Here is a 26,616-nt window from a genome sequence, read left to right as displayed (position 1 = left end):
CGTGATCCACAAGAACGTCAAGCGACTCGTTCGATGAGAGGCTCTTTTCCGTCACCCCGTATACCGGGAAACGCACGATTCGAATGAAATTGCGGAGAGATTCGACAGTCCGCGGAATGGATTTCTGCCGTTTCGTCGACAATAGGATGTAACGATAATTGCGTATTTTTACGAGAAGTCGAGTTTCCCTTCAGGCGACAGCGGGGATGAACGAAAGCGAACTCACCTGGTAGGGCGCGATAAGAAAATTCGGCTTCCTCGGATTAAGTGGATTGGAAGATAAAAAAAAAGTTTCATGCGGGAGAAAAGAGACGTCTGACGTCATAACAATGCACGGAGACTGTTCCGCTCTTATAAACTTTGTTCAAAATCGACTGGCACACCGGTTCGTTTTCGCACTTTTCGAGGCTCATTATCATCCAATCAGCATGGTGGAACTTTTCATCGGAATAACAAAAAGTTCTCGGCAATTTTCCACCGGCTCTTGAATTTCCACTACCTCCCCTTTCCGCCGCTGTAGTATTTCCCCCTTGCATTTGCCTTCGCTTATTTTTACTGAATCGAAAACGTCTTCAACGACGACGAAATTGCAATCGTCCCAAGTCCTCCTCATCCCGTTTATACCATATTTGAGACGATCATGGCGCGAACGGTCGTGTGCATGGCAATTTCTTTATTGATCTCGTAATTGCTTCAGCGTTTTGGATCTTTCGATCGTCTGCTTATCATCTTTTTTTTCGCACCGACGTTCTGTAGATAGAATCGCACATGCAGCGTCGTTATCCGCATTATCAATCATACGCGTCGCAAAGCGTTTTCCGCGTAGCCTGAGAACGTCTCGTTAGCGCACGCGAGAACTCAATTACATCGGGGAAAACTGGCAAATACCGGTAATCGCAATGCGTCGGAAAAATCAACAGAAGACGTGTAATCGCTCATACGGCGTTGTTCTTTGTCGGCACGCACGATTTCATACATTAATCTTTAGCATTATTAACGACATCCACACAGAAGAAAAAGATTTGTTTAAACAACTAAAAACTTCATTGATGTAGCAAATTTACAGCTGTAATATAGCCAGTTTTCTACGTTAAAGTAACAAAGTTGTACAGCTGAATACAATTAGCGATTATGGATAGTCATATTTGTTGTAAAAGTACAGCAAATTTGTTAATACAGCAAAGATAATTTTCTATCCAATATAGATCAACATTTTTAACAAAACATGCTAGCTAAGCGTAATGTTGATGCTGTACACTAAATTTCTTGTAGTGAAATCTCACTCCAAGAGAGTGAAAATGCAGCCACTCTTGAAAAAAATAACGGTTCTCACCATCTTCACTCTTTTTAGAGTGAAATTTCATCTTTTTGGAGTGAGATTTCACTCCTTTGAAGTGAAAATTCACTCTAAAAATGAAATTTCACTCTAATAAGAGTTAAAATTGTTTCTTTTCAAGAAGTGAAATATTTTCACTTTTTTTCAAGGGTGATTGTATTTTCACTTTCTTGGAATGAGATTTCACTGTAAGAAATTTAGAGTGTAATGAAGAAAACTTATTAGCAATTTTCATAGAGCAAAGAATTAACTGAATTAACATATTGATAATTGCTTAAAGACTTAATTTCTTTGTTGAACCATCAAACCTTATGCGTTGCGACGTCGTCTACAATACACGGAGTAAGAAATAAGATTAAGAAGTTAACCATCACAATCGATTATTCTTCTCATATTTGACTGTGGTTGGTCAATTTCTTATTCTTACTTCTTACTCCGTGCATTGTAGACGATTGTAGATGTTGAACTCGCGCAGGAAGCTATAGCTTTGCTGAACTATTAAATTTATTTTTTTTTTTGTACATTATAGCGAACGAGTAGAGAAACGTAAAAGCAAAAAAGAGACGCGCGTGACACGCCGTTTCCTGCGATACGAATTTATACGAAAGCTGAGGGACCGTTGGGATAATTCTTGTGCAAAACCGATAAATTCCTTCCTGAAAACGCCCTCGTATGGCTACGGCTGAGTTTATTGGCTTTGCAACATTGTTTGCAGATTTGCCTGTTATCTATACGCACTGTCGAATTTATAGGGTGCCGCCGCGGTGCGACGCGTCTCGCAAATCCGTGGTGAAAAATCATGCCCGGCCGATTGCGCCTCGCGGGTTTACGAAAAAAAAAAAGGGAGGAAACGAAAACGTAGGCAGAATCATGGGCGAATTGCATCACGCAAATGTTCGATCGGAAAATACACCGACGTGGTATCACGATGGAAACTCTCGCGATATCGCTTTACAGCTTCCAAACAAACCAAACATTGGAATCGGATATATAATGATCCGTTCTGCTAATATTCATATACGATGCTATAAAGGAACGAAGCCAATTCTGATTAAATCGGTTTCCAATTTTCAAAATTTTTCCTTTCCATAAATCATATTTGAATTAATCGAATATCTTTATGGCTGAACATTAATTTAATAATAATTAACCTTAGAACGCTATTGATACATATATTTTACACGCAAATGAGCGAGGTCATTGAACGCTAAATTACGTCTTTAGTGCAGATCATCAGGAGGTCATGTTAAATCTGTCCAATCTATCATGTTGAAAAAAAGCTAGGACAAGCAGAATAATAAGCTTTTAAAAATTCGATCCATATATTATGTAAAGCGTGCTAAAGCAAAACGTTGTAAGCACCATTTTCTAAATTAAGAAAGCAACACAAATATTATGTAAAAGAAATTAATAAAAGAAGAGATAATACTGACACAATTTGTAAGTAAACTCTGTACATTTTTTTTCGATAAAATTAGTATTTATATAATATGTTAAATTGACAAGTATTTTATTTATCTTACACTGTTAGAAAAAATGTGTCAAATTTAACCTAAATCGCATGTCCCAAATGATCCACTCAAATTTTTAGTTAATTTAACACAAGATAAATATGTTATAGGCGGAGATTACGTAAGAGAATAAGCACAAAAAAGATAATATCGACACAATTTGTAAAAAGAACCACATAAAAGTATTTTTTTTCTTTTTTTTTCAGTAAAGTTAGCATTTATGATACGTTAAATTAATACACATTTCATTCATTTATCTTAGAATTGACGTTTTAAAACTCTTTATTTTTACGTTATTTGTTCACTTACTCATAAATTGTGTCATTTTGATGCAAAAAAAATGTTGAATACCAAAATCTTTAAATAACATACATAACCATATTATATTAAATCAATACTCAAATAATTTAACTCATAATTTTAACAAGGACTTGTACGGATCGTTTTCAACATAAATACAAAATATTTTTTATTGTATATATGTACTTAAAATTTACGTATCAATAGCAATACTCAATATCGGTAACGCATTCTAGGATTAAGTCGCAACTTTCTGAGTGAAAAATTCCATGATATTATGTAACAAATTCCCTTCTGTCGAACGTTATTCCTCAAAAGTTCCTTGAACTCTCGCTACTTTTATCGTAGTTATAAATAGGGAATCGCGGGCCGTAAACCAGAATAATCGAGTATCACCTTCTTATTTCACGAAGTGTGCTCTGTGAGCGCCTGGAAGCGGCGGGATAGCGTTTAATATCCTGCGGGAAAACTCGTGGAGCGAAAGAAATGTAAAGCAGCGTTGCGTTCCGCGCTTTCCAACGTTTCCTTTCCGGCGTCGACGGAACGTCCTCCGTTTTCTCGTCGTCATGGTACACGTCTCCACGGTTGTCTACAATACTCGTAGCCGATACGCGTTTCCGATACATAATATGTATTATTTTCGAAACTCCCGCGTTCTTCACGGTTAAGTTTCCGAAACTTCTGTATCCAGATGGTCGCGGGAAATTCAATTTCGACACACAACTTCGCAGCAACCGCGAGAGGATATTCCTTTTTGGAAGCTCGGTCCCGCTCGGCAAAGGCAATCTAATTCGTTTCTCCGTTGCCGAGCTTCAAATAACAATGAATATTAATGGGCGCTGCGTTCGCTAAGCACAAATCGACGAAACGAAGTTCGCCAAGGCATCGTACGGACTTGGGTTCCGCGGGAAAATGTCTGTGACAGACTTTCTTTGAATATTTGACAATCTTCTGGAAAGACAGACATAATAAAGTAAAACCGAAATCATAATCTCGAAAAATATCACATACGAAAATGTACAAAAAATATATATAGTGTACATTGCAATTACAATTAGTATTAGATCGATGAGAATAAATCAATTAAGAGAAATACACTTATTTTCGGTTAAAGCGAATCTTAATGCTTAAATATTTTAAAGTGAATTTATGTACATATCTAATTCTATATATCTAATTTCTAAACCGCGTGTCAAATCTTTTTTGGTCTGGAAAAGCAATCATGAATAGAACTAGACTAGTAATATATATTAAATCGACAAGCAATTTTTTATGCTAATTAAGCATCTTAGAAGAATATTAATAATTTGATGCTGATCTAAGCATCTTAAGAACTATAAATAGTTCAATTTATTGCGAAAAATATTGCTTCAACCGGGATCGGATCTCTTATATTCCATACAGATGTTCTCACTATTCAACCGCCGAGACTTCGGTAATATTAGTGAAAAAAATTATACAATTATACGTTACGTATATTATAGATTATTTCCCTACATACTGACAAAAATTTGTGAAAAATGAACAAATCAACATATAATAATCATATCAATTAGAATTCTGGTCATTATAATTAGACATTTAGTTATCTTGAGAATTCTAATAGATTAACCAGAAATCTCTGATTCGTTTATTTCCTAGCTATAAGGTTATTTTTCGCAATAAGTTTTTTACACTTTTTCTAATTTAAATTAGAAGAGAGTAGTAGCGTTTCAAACTGATTGTGTTGAAAGTCCGACAATTATCCTATCTGAAATAAATTTATTTAATAAAAAGAATATATATTTTGTTTTATTCGAAACATCTAATTTTAACTGTGACGGCGTTCTCTATCGTATTTGTTATTTATTTTCCACCAGAATTCCAAATAGTGCAACCTGATTCTTTTTCCAATGTATAGTATATCTTCGTATCACACGATATTTTTCGAGCGTAAGGTTCCAGGTCTTTCACAAAAAATTGAAAATGGAACGTTACAGAAGTTTTTTTCCTAAACAGCGCGATATCTCTTGGTCTCGCAGAATCGATCGCGGTTTCATGTTCGCTGATATCGAGATCTTTCTCCGTTGGAGTGTGCCGATGAATGGCCGCGCGGAACGAGCGTTTTCAGCGCGGTAACGCGCCCGCATTAATTTTCCAGTTGGATCGGATTCGTGGGAAAGCACGGCGGTGACTTACGAGCTTAACGATAGCCGGGGTAGAAAGAGAAAGATAAAATGTGCGTGTGTGCGTGAAAGAGAAAGAGAGAGAGGGGGGGGCGGGGGAGGGAAAGAGAGAGAGGAATGTCTGTACACAGTAAAATTAATAATTACCACTAGTACAAATCTAGCGCGCTCCAAATTCGCCGATATCTCGATCACACCGCGCCATATCGTCCTCAACGTCGACTCCCCGAGCCATGAACGCAATTACGTGAAATCTCCGATACAGCTAATTACACTTCAATATCCATCGAGCCGTTTCAATCATTCAGCAGCGCCAATACGGGATGTTGGCTTTAATTACTCCATCCGCTCGTTAATAAATTAACGTTCGATCAGTATAAATAAACATTCGGCTGGCGAGCAATGGAGAATACGATGCGATCACTCTACGATCATTCGTTCGTTACGGGTCATCAGCATGCGACGTGAACCGTCATGCAAGGTTGAAAAAAATCATGCGGTGGACGCGGTTTGCGATCAGATTCTAAATCTCATCATCGATTCCGTGGGAAAATGAGAAACAGCGAAACGGACGCGATTTAATATCGTTGCGGTAACATCGGTGCGACAGGGGGTCGAAGCGACGTTATTAATTAATTTGCGAATGGATTATCATAAAAGCATGCGCGCGAACGCAACGAACAGGTGCGCTAATGCCGATTCGCTAATTGCTGGTAGTTACACAGCACATCGATCGTAATATTGCCGTTATTTACTGCGCCGCACGCACTACACGGACGTGCGTACCAATATTGACTCTACTGAACCTCATGCACTACGTAACGGGTGTATATATTAATCATGGTAAACAAAGGGTAAATCGCTCTTAATCGGAAACAACGCGACCGGTACCTGTGCGGCGTGACATTTTCGCATGGCCGCCGCCGCGTGACCGCCCGTTGATTAGGATGTTTCTAAACCTTCCCTTTACCTCCGTCCCGTTCAATTTCGACAGCGAATTTGCGAACTTGGATTCATCAAAACTTCCTCGACTTGAAAACGATTAAAAACTATAAAAATGTACGTGCTATCTTATGTACGTTGTAAACTTTTGCACTCACAAGGAGAACATCAGACATGGTCGTCTCCGATTTTCCTAAATTTTATATCCCAGCAAACAAGCTGACGTTATTTGTTGTCATTTTGACGTTATTTTAACGTTAAAGACGGCATTTTCACGTAAAAATTACGATAAATAACGTCAACTTGTGTTTGCTGGGATATAAAATTTAGGAAAATCGGGCCACGCCTGATGTTCTTCTTGTGAGTGCAAAAGTTTATACATTAGACAGCATGTACATACTTTTATGGTTTTTATGTAATAGTTCAGCCTTCTCATTAATTCATGCTAAAATTATAATAAGCGCTTCTTAAACATTCGTGAGAAAAATATATTAAAAAATTTACATTACCAACAAGAGATTTTTTAACGCGTTCTTCTCACAAATACTTGAGTTAAATCGGAGGAGACCATATCTCTTGTCAGAAAAAGACATAGTAATAGCAACTATAAATGTGACAACTGTACAAACTTTGTATATAATAAAATTAACATAGTTATTGCAACTATAAAATATTTTATTCAATTATTGTACATTAATTGAATAAAATATTTTAGCTATAGCTACACTGTTAGAAATGCTTCCTTTACATGTAAATGAAGCTCATGATTATGAACGAAATTAAAAGTAATGAATGATTTAACTGAAAATTAAGTTACAGTAATTACTTAAATGTAATGAACGTGTACATTAAATTTTATAAATTTTCATGAAAAATACATTAAGGGCGTTCTCTGAAAAAATCCATTTTTTTTTTAGATTTTTTTAAAACTTACAGAATAAGCTTGTTTTAATGTCTTGAACATGTGTGCTTTAAAACTCAATACTCGGAGCGGGATTAAAAATTGAGATATTCCACTTCAAAGTTGGTGTTTAAAAAATATATATATATATACATTTTTTCCACCGATGGCAGTAGCGAAGGCGAGAGGCATTTTATATTGTATAAAAAAACTTCTATAAACACATTAACACTTATGAAATATTTTATACTATATAAAAGTGAAATAAATTTTCATAAAAATTTTCATAATGGTGAGCACTAATATGCTCATTAGGTTAAGCACAACTGCAGTTGGAGAACGTCCTTAAATTTAACGTAATGGCATGAAATTAGGTTCAAATTGTGTAACTTAAAAGAAAGTATATTAAATTTTATAAATTTTCATGAAAAATACATTATGAATGTCCTCCGAAAAAATCCATTTTCTTTATATTTTTCTGAAACTTACAGAAGCTTGTTTTAATGTCCTGAACGCTTAAAAGTATATTAAATTTCATGAAATTTTTAATAGTGTATCACGTGCTGACATCTTTATAATTGCTCCTACTATATTTTTCTCTGAGTATGTGCCAAGAAACGAAAGATATAGTTTTTTCCACTCACGACAAGACCAATTTGCATTAAGCCGTGCCAGTCGAGGCTGAGAGGGAAAATAATTAATAACTCCTGGATAGTATACGATAAGCAAACAACCACCACGGAAAAATATGCTTTACATTAACGCATGCACGCACGCATGTACTCACGCACGATGCCTTTTACGCGTCTCGCTAGACATATTATACGTACATTTCTTTCGGTGCTATCTCTTTTTTTTTACTCTCCTTTTCTTCCTCTTGTTTTTTTATTCGGTCCGATTTGCATTAAATAGCGCACGCACCCGTATGCCTGCGCACTAATTTATCGCTGAGATATGTTTTACACCACTTTCATGCTTCGTGCTACCACACCTCGGAAAAGTCACTCGTACGCTGATGAAATGATAAAGCACTCCCAGCAGAGAAGGTGCCGCGAAACGTGTCGGGTTGGACCGCGACGTAAAATTCAATTTTATTCGCGATACCGTTGCGAAAGTACTCTCCTCTGTCCCTCCCCACTCACGTTCCTTCCGTTCCATTCATATTTTAGATATACATTATTTAAAGTTCATCAGTTCAAACATTACCTCCCTCTCTCTTCTTCCTCGATAAGACGAGGTCTGTAACTTTACCTGAAATATCGGTTTAAATAAACGGTTTAAATCATTTCGGAGATGTTACATAAAATATTATTATAGAAGTCTGGTCTTTTTAGATTTTTATTTTGTTCTAGATTTCCCGAAATATGAATATTCGTGGTTCCTAGAATTCTTGAATGTTTGACACAGTTGGATGTTTTAATTATGTGAGTAGATTAAATCAGATTTCCTCGATAAGTTTGGCTCACGAAGATGACTTCGATTCACCTGATATTGATAAAATAAATTTCGCGTGGATTTCAGACAAAGTCTAAAAAGAGTTAAATAAATCAATCTCAATCTCTCTCTTCACGTTCGCTTTTGTTTTTCCACTTTAGTAGCACGACGTATTTCGTGATGACCTTACATTCGTAATTAATTAATTCGACGTCATTCCCCACGCAAATAAAAGTTCCGCCGTAGTTTTACGCGCAGTAATTGATATAACAGCGAGCATCGAAAGGTCGAACGGCCGCGAATAAAAAACTAATTGCGGAGGCGTATCGAAAATGGCGAGTGCTTATTAAGAACGATCGCATGAATGTTTAAAAGTTCCATTCTTACACCTCGATAAAATTAAAAGCGTGTCTACTTTAAAGCGGAAAGCAGCTTAAAACGCTAAAATCGGTTATGTACAGCAAAACATTTTATTCATTCATGGCGTACCATTTCTACCAAAACGGCGAAGCATAAATGAAATTTTAATGCATGTTGCATTTGTGCTACCAGAATCTTAATAAGCCAACATAATTTTTAATTAAGAAATAACATGATACATTTATTCTCTCTGACGATATTTTTGTCGAAATCTATCTTTGTAAGGATCCAGAAATTTTTCTACTTCTAAAATGCAGCAGTGATAACATATAAGGACACAGTTCGCAGAATTTAAAGATATTTCTTAAGAGATATTCCTCTTTATAGAATAGAATCAAATTTATTAGCTATCATTCATAAGAATAGATTTTATATAGTTTTTCTTAACCTCAGACATTTATTCATATTATAATTAAATGGCTAACTAAAATCTATTAGCTAAATATGTTATTATTATCTAAACCTAAATTTTTATACTGCTAAATTAAATCGACGTCAAATTATATCCAACTTGAGTTATTTTTTATCATTTCTATATGTCATTAATTTATAATAATTAAAACAATCGAGTTAAAAAAATTTAACTCAAGAAAGTGTATTAAATTTGACCCAAATTTAGTTTATTATTTAATAAGCATACCATATTAATATGGATGTTGTTTATTTTGAAACTAATCACAAAAATGGATTGATGATTTAAATTTTGACATATATGGAAGTTAAAAATATTGTTTAACTCAAGGATTGGATTATCTTTGATGTCTAACAGTGTAAGATTCCTTTATATACACAAATAGTAATTCGCTCATCCTAATTTCAAAAATATGCTTCCGGATATCTCTTTCTTTTTTAAACGTACATCCCAGTTTCCACGACGGTGGATCTCTAGCACGGATGAACGTCAGGAAAGTAACCGGAAGTGGCTCTGAGTGCACGCCGGGAAATTCATGAGAGCTGGATCAGCCGGAAAAGGGATCGTTGCCTCTTGGCGCGCTCCATACCAAGCTTTTCCATCCCGACATCAACGACTGAGGAGCGAATGAGAAGAGAGAGAGAAAGAGACGTGGCAAAGGCCAAGGGGAAACGAGGAGGACAATTCGGAAGGGAGGGTGTCGATTTGCAATCCGGACGATATTTGCAAGTTAAAGACTCGCACTGCTGGCTGAAGCACGACGTACGCCGCATCGTCCGGATAATCCGGTGGATCGAAAGAGATTCGTTTCACCTCGACGTCGCCACCGCCTAGAATTCCGTCGCGGCTGTCTTTTAAGATCAAATTACGTGTCCGCCCAAGAAAGCGGACTCGGAAGTGCTCCAGGGAACGTTTCGTGCCTCGCGATTGCGCGATTTTCATCCGAAGATTGTCGCGCTGATGGCTTCCCTTTGACGTCGTAATTGCGGTATAATAAACACATTTACTTTCACAAAGCGCGGATCGTATTTTTCGTACATTTTTCACGTGAGCCTCAAAGACGTAACTTCGGTTCATGGTCTTTGTCCTGCAACGATTATGGGAAACCATTCCATCAAACGAAAATAATTAAAAATATTGTGCCAACGTAATAAACGCAAAACGTAAAATAATAAACGTAAAAAACCTAACCCGAGGCATGACTCGCTGATTTTTGCAGGCTTTTCTCGTCAGGAATTCCTGACTCCCCTATCGATATTTATTAGTGTGTCCCATTGTACCATGATCGTGTGCACGAAACTTCATACGGAACTTTATACTTCTAATTGCTTGGCGTCTCGAACTTCGCTTCTTCAGCCTATCTCTATGTATGGAGAAACGCGCATAACTTTTAATTCCCGACTCCTCTCTGCGAATCTAAATGTGTGCGCTATGTGATGGCTCCTGTTTGTGCACGAAATCGACTTGTATGTAATTCTTCGAAAACGTTACAGGCACAAGGATCCTCTCAAACAGATCTCTACGCTCGAATTTCCACTCACTTCTTGTTCATCGTTCGCGTGAAATATCTTTGTTTTAATTACTTAAATTGTCGAGATTATATGAATTAAAATCTTTTTGGTCCACTCGACGGATTATTCATTAAAGCAATCCGATTTGAGCGATGAGAGTCGACCACGTGCCTTCGAAGAATTCACTGTGCAGCGTCTAGCATCTTCTTTGTGTGTGCATCTTTTTTGTGCGTGAAAAGAGCTACGTCTTTTTACCTGTCCTCTCTTATCTCTCTTTACCTTGATTATTTCCACTAATACGGATTAATTCTAATCTCGGTTCAAGTCTTCATTTTTTTTAGTTCTAAAAATTAGAAAAAGATATGAGTTCAACCGAGATTAAAGTTAATTTACATTGATGGAAAAAAACGGGCAACTTGTCAACTTTTGCTGCTATGTTTTCAATTCTTTTGTTCATATCTTTTTATCTTTGTTTATTTTAATTTTTTATCTTGTATTATTCTGTATTATTATTTATTGATATTATTTTACTTTCTTCATTCAAAACAGAAGTGTTTAATTTTAAGATATTGAAACATTTTATTCTTGCCTCCGTTTTTGAACACTTAAAGATGTTTTAGTTTTAAACTTTTTGAATAAACAAAACACTATGTGTCTGGATTTAAAACACTAAAACGTTTAAAATTAAAATATCTTTTAAAGTTTGTTTTGTAAACATATTTCAAAACGTAAACATAATAAACACTGCACTTTATACAGTGTTTTCATTCTGCTTTTTTACACTTTCATTTTCTTTTTTGGTCACTTTTTGTTCTTAGAAGACTTGCCCTACAATATTAATAAAAGCCTTCATCTATCTATCTACCTATCTCACTTCTTTGCTCTTTGACGCAATTTCGATGTATGATACAATTCTTAAAGCGCCGCGAACATTTCGTTCATAGAGCTCCGCTTGGATTCTTGCAGGTGGCGACCGCCGCTGAGAAGAAGAAGCTCTACTTCAACGTGGTGCAGGGACCGATGGAGAACCAGACCGTCACAGTGGAAGGCGGTGGCGTGAACGCCACCATCATCACCGCCAACATCGCCGCCACCAATGGGATTATCCACATAATCGACAGGCTTCTCGGGGTGCCCTACACCACCGTGCTCGACAAACTCAGGACTGATCCGATGCTCAAGTGAGTCCCTTACCTTCTTCCTCATCTTTATTCATCTTTATGCAAAGCAACTCGGATCATCGACTCTCTGGTTTTATGAAGGATCTTGAGCGTCGCACCAGTAGCATTTTAAAAAACACGAAAAGCAGACGGGCGCATAAGAGACATCCATTACCCGATAGAGTCCACTTGCAATTCCGTTTAATTTTACGAGTTCACGTTTTCGTTGTATTTAAATCTTTAATTTTACGTTCCAGAGTAATGTGAACAGGAATTATGTAAATCGTTGCGCCGAGGCGTCCGGAATTTCCACTCCATTTCGTATTCCCTCCTTCCGCAGGAGAATAAAATACAGGATCCCGATTTTCTGTTCGCACGACGAAATGATATACCGGACGACGATTCGTCCCTCGCGAGAGAAATATCTCTATCTCGGTAATTGCGAAAACGGCTCCTACGCACGTCCTTGGATACACGTGGATCAGTCACGCGAACACGTGCGAGCCTCCACCCACGTGTAGATACGATCTTCGCAAGACACACCATCACCACTACGCCTTATCCATTCCTGAAAGAGAATCTTATCCGCGCGTGACTCCGCGAACCTTTCTTCCGCACGACTCGCCCAACCCCGTCTCGCTTCTTATTCCTCCGCTTTCTCTCTCTCTCTCTCTCTCTCTCTCTCTCTCTCTCTCTCTCGTTCGAATTTAATTAAAATAACGCAACAAATCCCCATTCCAATTACCGCGGACCCCGTCGACCCCGCCATGGCGGTGCCGACGTAAAAAACTATAACCGTGCCAAAGTCTTACGCCTGGAATTGTATAGTTCCGCAGGGCACCACGTCGTATCTATTAAATTCGTAGTCGGGCGCGTCCCTCCACGTGCCGATATTGCCTCCTTGTCCAATTTAACGGTCGGTACTCGAAGCGCCGCGCAAAAAGCAAATAAACTCACTCGGTGAGATTACCCGGGCTAGAACATACCGGGCTCGGAGTACGAACTCTCGGCGCATCTAGACTCGCCCCGTTTAACTCCGGCGTCCTACAATCCGAGAGATTAGGAGAACCTCGAGATTCGTGAACTTCTGGAAACGATTAGTCTAAGGTTAAGGCATCAAGGTATCGAAATTTGTAGAGCCTATTGGAATTCAAAAAGTGCACGTCCTAAAGCATTCATAGATGAATGATTTTAAGAATTCAATTTCTAAAGGTGCCACCAGACGATATGGCCAATGTATGTCAGATTTTCAAATATTATATACAGACACATGACATGCATAATTATCCATGAAAGTAAATCAATTTAGTGAATGTGTGCAAAATTGGCTTATGTTGGCCAAATCGTCTGGAGGCATCTTAACAATTAACCCCAGTGAGAAATGACAATGAAATCGATATCGAATCGACGTCGATTCGATTATCGTTTCTCACTGAGACAGATTTGTTAACACAGATTCCTAGAATTCGAAGATTCGCGATTTATTTAGAGTCTATAAAGGTCTATGAGGTCTAACAAGAGACTTGTCACAATTGTCACGAATTGATTAAATTCTCCTTGATAGATGTTGTTAAATACAAAATAAGAGACACACCATTGGAAAATTTAAGTTAACTTTGACACATCTCACATGTCTCAAACGGTTCACTCAAATTTATATGTTAATGTAATACACAATGAATATGTTAAAAGATAACGCAAATATTATTTAGGAAGATAAACACAAAAAAGATAATACTGACACAGTTTGTAAACAAACTGTGGAATTTTTTTCAGTAAAATTAGCATTTATAATATGTTAAAATAACACATATTTTATTCATTCATATTAGAATTTAAATTTTAAAATACATTGTTTTATGTATAATTTGTTTACTTATTCACAAATTGTATTTTAACACTAAGAAATGTTGAATATTTATTTAACACAAACTATTTAAATAACATAATCATATTACGTTAAATTAGCACTTGAATATAAAAAATTCAACGCAAGATTTTAACGAGGACTCGAGTGAAACGTTTTCAACACAAATATTTTCTATTGTGCACATATTTTTTTATATCGGCTAAATTTAAGATTTAAAGGGTGAAACAATCCTTCAAATCTAACGTTTATATTTGATTCAAACCAATTAGCAACAAAACAGTGAGATATATATAAAAAAATGTTTTAGATAAAACTTTTATGGGTTTTTATATACCATGTATTTAAATTTTTTTAAATCCAATATTTAAAAAATACCTCTATTTCTATTAAGTTTTTTTTAGGTGTAATTGTTTCACCGCTTAAATCTCAAATTGAGTTGATATAAAAAATACGTGTCTCTTGGATTTTTTTATTTAACAACATATTTCAAGAATCGAATCAGTTCCAAACAATTGCGATAGGATCCTTGTAAGATGCAACAACAACTAACAGTTTTCTGATGGGAAATTGTTTATGTACGCTGATCCAAATAACCGGCCAACAATCGTGCCTCATCATACCGTCGGCGGCTTTCCGCGCGAAGAAAGCTGCGGATTATCTCCTAATTTAAAATTATAATTGATAACCCGTGGACGGGTTCTCGCGTGGAGTTCTCCGCAGACTCGGGAGATACGACGGGCGGGCTCGGCGGCTTTATAAAGAGCAGAGAGATCAACTCCCGAGGTGGAGGGCGGATTAAATCCCGTAAGAGGCAGTGGAAAGGTGAGACCGCCCGGAGAAGCGAGGATAGAGTAAACATCGCGTTGTTACCACGATGTACTCCCGCAATCCCCCGCCACTAAAAAATTTTCGCGCTGTGCTTAACACGCTCCTGATTCAATTAAAACGATTTAAGCAACGCGAATGAGGCATTATGAGAGGCGTTATTTACAACCTCCGTCCTTAAAACACTGCCCTGTGAAGTCATCGGGGTTTCATCGACACGAAATTAATCGCCGATATTTCTCCCCGTCTTTTTCAGCTCGACCTATTTGCTGGGTCAACGACGTGGATTCAATGATCAGTTGAACGATACGAAGAAGCGATTCACGTACTTCGCCCCGTACGACTACGCCTGGAAAGACGCGGCGAATAACTATCCATCAACTACTAAGAAGCTCTTCATGCCCGAGTTCAGTTATCACGTGAGTAAACTTCCCAGATGCGCGCGTACTGCATCTTAAACTTTTATATCCGAGATTATTGCTGTCAGAGCTCTGCATCTCTTAATCTTCTTGCCTTATTGGATCGTTAAATTTTTTAATAGTTGTACTTTTTTACTATCAAGTCTTCTCGAGGTCACAAACGAAAAGATCCTGTACTAATCGTATGGAAAAAGCGAGTCAAATTGACTGAAAAACTGTAATATTCTGTAAGTCTTCTAAAGCCTTCATAAACACAACCATCAAAGATTGTCAGATTTTACTGTAACACCATTTGGAAGTTATTTTCTAATTGGACTAAAAAAAAGTACCTTTATCTATCAAACTATTCATTTGTTAGTAATTGTATCTAAATACTTTTATGTACAAAATAATAAGATGACTCAATTAGTGTAAAAAAAACACATAATTGCTTTAAAAAAAAATATGTAGTTGCATATTGCAAATTGCATAATTTTTTTTTAACAACTATGTATTTTTTTACATCAATCGATTTATCTTATTATCGTATACATAAAAAGTATTAAAGTACAGTTATTAAAAATAGTTTAGTAGATAAAGGTACTTTTCAGTTCGATTCGACTCAAAATAGCAACTTTCAAATGATGCTACAGCAAATAATCTGTCCATTCTTTGATGGTTATGGAGACTTTTGATCAGCAAATCTGAAAACTTAATGTTTCATAATCTATAAAATATTATAGTTTCAGCCAATTTGACTAAAACTACTTTTTTCTTATGATTAGTACAGAATCCTTTAGATTTCTATTATTTTCTCGAATATACGATAGTACGAGGAGTCAGCTGTCCAAGAAGATCTTAATGTACATCCAACTGCAAAAGTATACATAATTCGTTCACAGACGAAGCAGATATTGGAGCGACATCTCATAATAGCAGATCAGGCGTACACGATGGCGAAGCTGAAAGAAATGAGCAACGATACCCTCTACCTCCCAGCGGCCAGGGACATTTTAAAGCTTCGTATCAAGGAGCACAGCGAAAGTGAGTAAATAAGTTTCAAAACGATACGTCTGTCGCATCTCAATGTCAACTTAGGCAGTCGGACGTTTCGCAAAAATTTCATTCGTCCAACGCGGAAGACGGCGCGAAGTCTCATATTCGCGCGAGCGTAATCTGGATGCGCGAATACGTTAGAGAAGCATAGGGACAGTTTCCTCGGTGACACAAACGCGTTCCTTTGCTCAAACATTAGTTATCTAGAGCGATAGCTCGAATGTCTTGTCTCGCGATGTGCTCACGATTGTTTTCGCGGATTGGAGACGCGAAACCGTCACGGAGATGCCGCGTCCCCGCACCTGTCACCGACACTCTCAAACCTGGTGCTGTCTGATTACATGTAGATGAGAGGTACGACGAAAACGCAATCCGTCCAGAAACATCCGGTGAGTGAGCTAAGTGTGTTTAAACGTCGCCGACGAGCGACGACACGAGCGCTTTCACTTTGTACGAGCAGCACAGTTACTATAAATTGCGACCTACCGAAGGAGTGCACCCTTCTTACGCACCGCGTTACGCACTCGCGCGTACATGCCGTGTTACGTCTGTGCGCGCGGGAGGATGAAACTCGTGCGTAACTCCCGCCCCAGCGAAGTTCGTTTTTTATATAATTGCCGGATCTGTGGACTCTGGGATGCGTAAATTGCGTAAATTGAATGTACGATATTTGACGATATCGGAATTTCATATTCTTAACATTTAACCCTAGAATGTTATTGTGGGTGAATTTTTTTAGTCGATTGTTTAGTAGATTATATAGCAGATTTTAGAAGATTATATAGTAATTCTTTTGTTATATATATATATATATTAAAATTTTGATAGCTTCAAATAACATTTAATCGTTTGAGAATGGAAGCATTCTCAATAAAAAAAAACTTAAAGAAGACTTTGTTCCAAAGATTTGCGAAATTCAAATTCAAAATCTAGTCTCAGAATTCAAATTACAAAAAAATAATCTAATTATCGTGAAATTAAGTTCTTTGAGTTTGAATATAGCCTGAAAATATACATATTTTCAAGTTTCAAAAATTTGTTAACTTTTAATGATAGAGAATCTAATATCAAAGGCAATCACAGTTTGGAAATAAATACTAACTGTTTATATCACTGATAAGCTTCAAATAAGCAAAACTTGAAACTTGATATTATTTTTGAAATTCTGTCCGTCATATTGAATGCATTATTTCAATTTTTTTATTTTTAACCTCAGATTCGAGTAAAGCAATATCAAATTATCTTATCGGCCAAGTTTCATAAAAATTTAACAAGTAGTTTACAAAACAAAAAGGGATGCTCTCAAATGGAATTACTTATTCACAAAGGGTTAATAAGATTATTTAACATTAAAATTCATTTTTTACATTGAAACAGTGTTAGTTCAATTATTTTAACCTTATTTACCTTTAAATCTATGAAGTAGATATAAAAAAGTTTTTAATTATATGAATGAATTTTCACTTAAAATAGTGCAAAAAAAATATGAATTGCATTCCAGGGTTAAATTCGATAATTTTATGTAGAACTGTAGTTTCAATTAAATATAAGACGCTTTGAAGAACATCCGCGTGAAAGAACGGGAGAGGACTCAGCATTCCAGGAACCGTGGATCCTGAAAATTTTACGCTCGCTAAATCTTGGCTAAACTTATCTTTAGATCCTTGGGTGCTGCCTTTCGTGCAACGATTCTGATTTGTTTTCTGTATGATCGTACGCCGAGCTTGTGCGCTTACGCTGACGCTTATACGCTTACGCATACGAAGGATCTAACGCGGGGAAAATGCAATGCCCCTTCAAAATGAAACGAACTTCGCTCGGCGCGTAGAGACTGCGTAGAGACCTCGTTCGCACGGAGATTAGTGACCAGCCGTCGATGCTTCGTTTAATTATTTTGTATTATTTGGGATATATTGCATCGCAGTTGAATTATACATTGCATCTGTATATTGCAGACGTTCTCAAACTGCGATATTTGGTATGAATCTTTCGTTTTGAAAATCTCCCTCGTTATTTCTGCAACACCCAGAGAAAGATTTCTTCGATCTAAAGAAATGTTTCTTTGCTATACGGTTAAAGACAAAATTTCTTTGTTTTGAACGTCATTTTTTTTATTTGAACATAATTTCCTTAAATGAAATTTTTTTTATTTGATTTCAAGCAATAATGTTTAAATCAAGTTTTAAAAAATGACGTTCAAATCAAAGAATTTTTGTTTTAACCATGTAGTAAAGAAATACTGAAAAAAATTTCTGTTTGGAAATGAACGAATCAGAATTTTCTGGTTAAATTTATTAGAATTCTAGTTGAGATAACCGGAATTCTGGTTGATACAATTTTTGGTAAAATCCAATAGAATTCTTATTTTTACCAAAATAATTATATCAACTAGAATTCCAGTTATCTCAGCTAGAGTTCTAGATTTAACTAGAAAATTTTGATTCGACCGTTTTCCATCAGAATTACTATTTAATTCAACCAGACCATTTTTCTCACAATCAGTGTAACATTTCTTTAAATCGAAGAAACCTTTTTCTGGATGAATGCTTGAGAGTCCCTGTCTTACCACACTCGAACCTATTGTTAAATAATACAAGGGACCACGCACCCACAATGGACGGCCCAGAAAATCAAAACCGTCCCGATTTTCACGATCAATTAAAACCGGGACTCTCATCCCTGCGGGATGCATTCACGCCGCAATTTTCGTTACAGTCGCAAGCGGGACCCCAGGGGAACTTAGTGCGGAGTCAAAAATCACTGAATTGAAATAAAAAGAAAACGACGGAGTATAAAAGCAGTGAGAAAGAGAGGGGTGGAAAGCGACAACGCGGAGTGAGCAAAGCGCGCGCGGGTGCGCGAGAAACAAAAGCGTATTAATTGCGGCGAGGGCAACAATACTCATTGTGAACGGCGGAATTAATTACGACGAGCAGAACGCCATTGTTGCGCGTAAATTAATTGCGACAACAACAGCAATAGGATATCATTACCTTTGTCGCAAAACGAGGAATCGCCCCTCCTCGCCGTTTTGCGATTACTATTTATCGTATATATGACCTCTGCCCGTATAAACGTGCGACACGTGGTGATAAGGATAAGGAACTTCGAAGAATGCACGGAATCTTATTTACGGAGGAATCATCCGGTAGCGAGGGTATAAAATTCTACTCGATCTGAGAGACGTACGTCAGCTGTCCCATAAAAGAGAAAATGATTCGCAATCGTTTAGACTATATATATGTACGTAGATATTAATCCCATAATATCTAGCCGTGTTCTATACATTAAGCGGTCGAAAGCCAGCTGCCCGCCATTGTATTAACATTAAAGCGACAGTAATTTGTTATGCGGGGGTCGATACTAATTACTTTCCCGGTTGATTTGACCGCGTGTTGTTTCAACAAATTCACCTACGGGGAGAAATAAAATGGCATCCGAATATTAATGAAGCCATCTACTAATCGAAACGATCGAAATGTAAAAGTGCTTGTAATATTTCGCTTGATTTAAATTGGAAACTCTTGGAAATATTCAGGTAACAAATAACGTAACGATTGAGGACTCATCTCGGCTATTCTGTACAGGTTTTGCTGAACATCTATAAAGTTTAGGTATAAGATACAAACCTGAAAATAATTTTATTGGATTATTAAAATAATTATGTAGGTCGCTAAAACTAATTGCTAAAATATTAAAACTTTTTATAGCATTGATCATTCCCTGGTGAACAAATTTTGCTGAAATTATTCCACGTTTTGGAATATTTCAGCCAATTGCTGAAAATTTGCTGAAATTTCACTGAAAGTGAAATTTTCAGCTAATACTGAAAAATCGCTGGAATTACACTGAAATTTTGTTGAAATTTTTCTGAAATTTTGCTGAAAAGTGTTCCAAAACGTGAAATAATTTCAGCGAAATTTTTCCACCAGTGATAGATTTGAGTTTTCCATATATAATTATTTTGATGATCCAATGAGATTATTTTCAGTTCTTCGATGAAACGAAACTTCAGCTAGAGATTTTAAACGCGTTAAGGAAAGAGTTATTTCTCGCCTTTTAACTCGGATTTTATTTGTCAGTTTTCTTTCAGCTAGATCAAAGAGATCTGTATCTAGATCACACAGATCTATATTTTAATTTTTAGATACTTTAGCAAAATTATCTTTCTGTGTGGTACGTATTTTTCGCGCAAGTTCAACGCAAATAAACTACTCGAAAGGGGACTTCGTTTCCGTATGTGTTGCCGCGAGATGCAGCGAGTCCAACTTCCGTCGCGTCGCGTAAAGTCCAGGAAATTCTCGAACGGATGCAACGCAACCCCCATCCCCTAAATAGTTCCTTTCACGGTCCCGCGTTTTGACGCCAGAGTATGATGAATATCTGGTCACCGCGCGCTGGGATTTTTCCGCGTTATCGAAAATGAAACTCGCAGCAGTGACTCGCCGTTTTGCGAAAAATATGTCGCCTCTCGAGCACCTCTCAAACACGGAAGCCGGAAACGAATGCGCGCACCATTATGTGCCGGAACCGCAGGGCGATTTATTATGCACCTTTCGACCACCATTTAAATGCAAATTCCTTGATTACCCCCGGCGCTAATTGCTACGTGCTCTCCCGGTTATTCGCTCTCGCCTATGAGCAAATTTCCGAGGCGTTTTCCAAGCTCGCGACCGTCGCGCTTTTACCGCTCTGTTTTACAATCCTACGAAGGGGTACCAAAGGAGAGCGAGAAAAAGATTGAGTTCAGTAAACCCTTCGTTAAGCGAGGCGAAGACGCTTAAACATACAAGGTGGTGTTGGAAGAACCACAAAAGTGTTCCTTCCGTATTTGTCGAAATACAGCGACGATAACATACTGAAAAAAGTTTGATAATAGTTGCTTTTCATTTACACACGTGAAAGTACACAAGTGAAAGTAAGTCTGACGTGAGCTGAGTATTTTATACTCAGATTAATGGACGTCACTACTCACTTACTTTGGCTGTGTTCCAAAATTTACTGCCAGTACTGAAAATCTATAGTGCATGTAACGTAAACTGTAGCATTTTCAATACTGGCAGTAAATTTGGAACACAGCCTTTGATAAAAAGTTATCACTGATGTCAGCACAGATTCATAATCTCACTTTGAAGTGAGTTTACGAGGCTCACTAAGGTTCAATTTCACAACTCACGGTTAACTCTTAACCGAGGTTCAACTTATTCTCATCTCTTTCCAATTCTAGCATTAGAAAGATGAAGTTAAATCTCGGTTAAGAATAACAATGAGTTGTGAAACTGGGCTTTAAGCATATAATCTCGATCTTGTGCAGATTATAGGTAAAAACTCAGTTAAATCTCACTTGTCAGAATGCAAAAGAAACATGCATTCAACTGAATTATGACGTCATAAGTGAGAATTATCTGAGAATCAGTGTAAATGGAAACCAACTAATAGCTAAATATTGGGTGAAACACGTCGTCTACAATATACGAACTAAACTACTTAATATAAGAGTAAGAAATTGACCAATCACAGTCGAATGTGAGAACTGTGATCAATTGTGATTGGTCAATTTACTGTTGCTTCTTACATCAAGCTTACTCCGCATATTGTAGACGACGCAAAACAGTTTCAATCAAATGTTTAGTTATTGTAACTAAAAATAATTTTACTTTCCTCAATATATACTTTCCTAATTATTAACAAACTAATTATTTAACATATTGAAGAAAGTAAAATTATTTTTGATTAAATTAATATTATTATGTCTTGTAATACTTACTAAGTATTTAGAAAAATACTATTTGTTTGATTATATTAACCGAACATTTGATTGAAATTATTTCACTCAACGTATGGTAGCTGTTACCAGACACTCTTTTTTCAGTGCACGCCAAATGGAAACTTTATTTGCAATCGTATGGCGCCATTTATGTTTCTCACTAGATACTGTCGCTGAATTTAGTTCATCGATTCGTTATTAGAAAGTTGATTCCCTCTATTTTATTTTTAATCCATCGATTTTTCTTTTTAGCATCTCACGACGTTTATTTTAGGATCTCTATATAGACTATTCTCCCATCATCGAATTTATCATTCGAGATTCGGCGGGGGAGAGCTTTGTATTCTGCATCGCAGTACCGCTTCACTTATACGTATCACGCGGTTTCCCCGATCCTCGTTCAAAGATCATCGTCAAGTCTCTCTCTTTTCAGGCTACCAAGTGGAGTGGGAGGGCAAGAAGATCCGCGTCATCCGTCCGGACGTCGAGTGCACCAACGGCATCATCCACGTGATTGGCTCTGTGTTCCTCAAGGATAGCGACGTCCGGGTGACGGGCGGCGCGTCGCTGGCCACTCTGGCGCCCCATCTAATCATGATACTGATAGCCAAGTGGCACCTGTAAAAGCCCTCATCGCGTCGCATCGTCTCGTATCTGCGGCAGGTGCGTCTATAGGAATTCTCCTTGGGGGCCGTCTCCTATCGTCCTCGAGCGGCGGCGACAACGACGACGCAACGCGGGTAGGCACGGTCGATCGACCCGTTCGATCGGACTCTCCGAAAGGACATTTATTGTGCACAGGGAAATGAAGGGGAAAGGGGAGGGCGGGGAAAATTTGAGAATCCGAAGATCCGATGGTGACCGAGAATCCGCGAGATCAGAGATCCATGGGACTTAAACGATCCGAGGATCGACGGGGATTCGCGGGATCCGTGGGGAAGAGGGGCAGAAAGAAAAGTGTCCGATCGGTTACTTTATAGCGATCGTACGGAGGCACGAAGGAAGCTCTCGCCGAGGGAACGACGCGAGGACGACCGAGCACTCACGATCGCACGGCCTCAGAATGCCAGGATAGCCTATTATTTATTGAGTAATCGTCCGTGGACGTAGCGGGACAATTTTACGGGTTAGAAGCGTTAATCGTACCAAATAAATGGTTAATCTCGTACCAAGTAATCTAAATAAATTTATTGAGAGACGGAGGGGCGTGGAGAGAGGCGGAGGAGAGGTAGAGATTTCGAGGAACCTACTTCGAGTATTAAGGCAACGATGAAATTGCATCCTGTGAGATCATGCGACTGTCAGCGAGCGACACAAATATGCAAGTAAAATTGCGTTTTAATCGATCGTTCTTTCCATTATTATCTAAGCAATCGTATTGACAAGAAATTATTCGATTTTGTGTCTCAACCGAGAAAAAAATTGTGACTTTACAGTTGGTGAATAAGATGATCGGTAATTATGCATTTAATTGCATATTCCACGCGCCGTTCTGTAGAATTAATAGGAACTTAATGACGTATCAAAACGTTCCACACGACCCTTAGAACAAGACTTCGCCATTCCCTCGTGGAATTGTACGATTTTATATACGACAAGTACGATTTTATACAATCGTAAACATAAAGTCCAAAATCCTTTCCCTCCAAAGCGACGACGGTAATAAAACTAGACGCAATGCTGATCACCCGTTTCAATCAACGACAGTAATAACGTCGAGATGCAATATCGATCACTCCGAATGAGTAAGCATTTTTGGAATAAAGGAATCCATCCCGAATCTTACCATCTCGAAATTCATCGATTTCAGGGTACTATGTATTCTTTTTCGCATCCGTGGATCCTTTCGAAGAACGGGACAGTCGGATTTCTATCAGATCTCAGGACTCCTGTAGATCCTTAAATCCCTATGTGGATTTTCGCTTCTTCGACTTTTCGAGCGGGATCCACGGATCCTCGAACTCCTAATAGACAAGAAGTCTGTTCTTTTGAGCTGACCCTTTCTTGCACAGTTCATCTTTTTTCTTTTTCTCTCTACGTTGAATAAAAAAAAGAGAAAATAAGATGAACGTGCAAGAGGTTCAGTTCAAAAAGAACAGGCCTCATGCTTTCGAGTTAGAGATCCTTAAGTAAGAGCCTGGTCACTCGAAACAAATATGGCAGCAATATTTGACTTTGTATTGCAGAGTATACAGGCTTCCATAAGCTCTATGTGATTCAACCTATAGCCGGAGACGTTACGAGGCACTAAGCAGGTACGTTCCAGCATACGGCAAAATTTTAATAGGCGGTGTTACTCTTGTAAATATAAAGCTCTACCTTACTTGATATTTTAAATGAATTAGCTAAGAGTGGTTTTCTGGAAATCTTTTCAAATTTAGCGCGTTATGAATTTTATTAACTGTGCCAATATCTGTGGCAATTGCAGAGGCATCTTTTTCAAAATTAAAAATAATAAAGAATTATCTGAGAAATACAATGACGCAGACGCGGTCATGCGATTTAGCTATGATATCAATTGAAAAAGAATTAGCAAACAGTCTTGATTACATCGTAACGCCTCCACCTTTAGCTCTACCATGACTCATATAGCTTGGCCATGACCTCCCTAAATCTTAAGGAATAAAAATAATTAAAACCGCTTAAATAAACTATGCTTAATGATTCACAAGAAATTAATTTTGGAAAAGAAGATAGAATTTAGAAGTTATAGAAAATTTTCTGAGAATCCAAGATGGCTAGTGTTAAAAATTTAAGCTTTTCCAGTTCGAAGATCAATTTTCAATTTTAAGAGAAAAAGTAAATAAATTAAATATATGTGATTTTATGATTTATCTGCAAGTAATTAATATTTAAAAAATATAATAATATAACAATTCCAATAAATCCAACCCTCCTTCCTCTCCCGAGTTCAAAAGTATCAACTTTAATTTGATCCCTCTTTAAACAAAATTCTGATATATGCCCTCTGCAACGCTGCCGTATTTGTCTCGTAAACAAACTACTGGGTGCCAGAGACTTTTACTTGAGAGTCTCTACTTCAGGTCTCCGTAGATCCACAGTCGATCGGTCGATTTAATAAACATTGTCGTCAGTTAGCGTCGTTGTATCAATTCGCGGCAGCCTTGTGGTGAAATCGGATCGAACACCGACACAAACAGACGCGTAAAAACACGTCAACGTCATCACGGTATGGCGATACGGCGAACGTATCCCGGGGTGCGAGCGCATAGCGACGCGAACGGGGTGAACGTTTAGCCCCCTGTTCCTTCCCCTATTAAACCTCGACGTTCAGGAAACGTCGTTCCCTTTAGGACACCGTGTTTTCGAGCCTTTCTCTTGTCTCGGAAGGGTTATAACGGCCACCGCGGCTGCTCAGGGACGGCCCCGAACGATACCCCGCTATGTATCATATCGTATTTACGCTGTCTACTTACCGAGAATACTGCCATGCACGCAGGCTTGCGGACGAGCTTGCAAACGAGTTTTTGTACGATAATTATTAACAGAGGGAGAGCGAAAGGTAGAAAAAGTGGAAAGAGTAAAAGCGAGAACGTTCTATCTTGAAACCGGCGATCCCTAAAAAAAAAAACAAGTGCGTTAAGCTGTTACACGAATCTAGAAGCGCGAGGAAATAAAATATCTTGACTTAGGATGCGCAGAGGAGGAAAAGTTTGGCACTCTTAGCTTCTATTAGTTTCGCAAATTTACAACAGAAAGCAATATCCTCTTAATTTTCTCGTATTATCTAGGACACGGTAACTTTTTAAAAGAGGAACTGACAGGAATTCATTCTGTGAAGTGAAGTGAAGGGGAAAAGAGGGTTTGCTGCACAACGTATCTTAAATACCTGTTAAAGAATTAAATTAAGAAAACGCGAAAGGTCACTGAATTAATTCCCAACAAAGAAATTCGTCTGCAGAAGGAATTCCTATTAATCTCCTTTGATTCGCTTATTTTTTTACGCGAACGGAAAGACATTCCGTGACCATATCTACTCTAGGTGCACGGCACGCGCTATCGTTCTATCGTAATAACTACATCCCGATGAACTTTCTTTTCCCTCTACGCTCATCGCATTATTACAGACACACGTACAGGCACACGCATATATACACGCACACCTCGCCCGTCGAGTAGCGAACTTACTATTAAGATCTTAGCTGTATGCGTGCGAGCAATAGCGACGGCCCATCTTACTCGTAGAAGGGAAGTCCGAAAGACACGGCTAAAAGGAAATTGGTATAAGTTTATAATGAAATCGATTAGACGCATTCAGTGCGCACTGATGCACATTAAAACCGTTGTATACAGATTAACGTAAAGATACGTGTTTAACTCTGGAACATACACCATAGGTTTTCCAGACCCAAACGAAATTTTACTTGCTTCGAAGAAAAGAAAAAGGAGAATTCTGTTTTATAATGTAATATAAAACTTTTGGGCATTACAACCTATGCAGGTATATTCCTAAATCTCAAAGAGCTTAAAAATAAAAAAGAAAGAAAGATATTAATCAAAAATCTAAATCAAAGTTACAGCCTATTAAGGCCCGTCTACAATACACGGAGTAAGAAGTAAGAGTAAGAAATTGACCAATCACAGTCG

The 26,616-nt window shown here is 37.7% G+C and overlaps 1 protein-coding gene across 1 annotated transcript in view; it reads left to right on the top strand.

Moving 5' to 3' along the window:
• Window positions 1-22,935, top strand: part of Fas1 (fasciclin 1 Fas1 domain-containing) — an 87,879-nt gene extending 64,944 nt beyond the window's left edge. Inside the window, exons 10-14 of the mRNA XM_018510553.1 lie at window positions 11,899-12,113; window positions 15,044-15,206; window positions 16,088-16,229; window positions 16,589-16,630; window positions 22,442-22,935. Coding sequence (XP_018366055.1) covers window positions 11,899-12,113; window positions 15,044-15,206; window positions 16,088-16,229; window positions 16,589-16,630; window positions 22,442-22,632 — 753 coding nt within the window. The 3' untranslated portion in view covers window positions 22,633-22,935. The remainder of the gene's footprint in view (window positions 1-11,898; window positions 12,114-15,043; window positions 15,207-16,087; window positions 16,230-16,588; window positions 16,631-22,441) is intronic.
• The last annotated feature ends 3,681 nt before the right edge of the window (window positions 22,936-26,616 follow it).

Source organism: Trachymyrmex cornetzi, unplaced genomic scaffold (genome assembly GCF_001594075.2).
Source record: "Trachymyrmex cornetzi isolate Tcor2-1 unplaced genomic scaffold, Tcor1.1 scaffold345, whole genome shotgun sequence".
In the NCBI taxonomy this organism is placed as follows: Eukaryota; Metazoa; Arthropoda; class Insecta; order Hymenoptera; family Formicidae; genus Trachymyrmex; species Trachymyrmex cornetzi.
The sequence above is the reverse complement of the archived record's forward strand: the minus strand, read 5'-3'. Positions and strand labels throughout refer to the sequence as shown.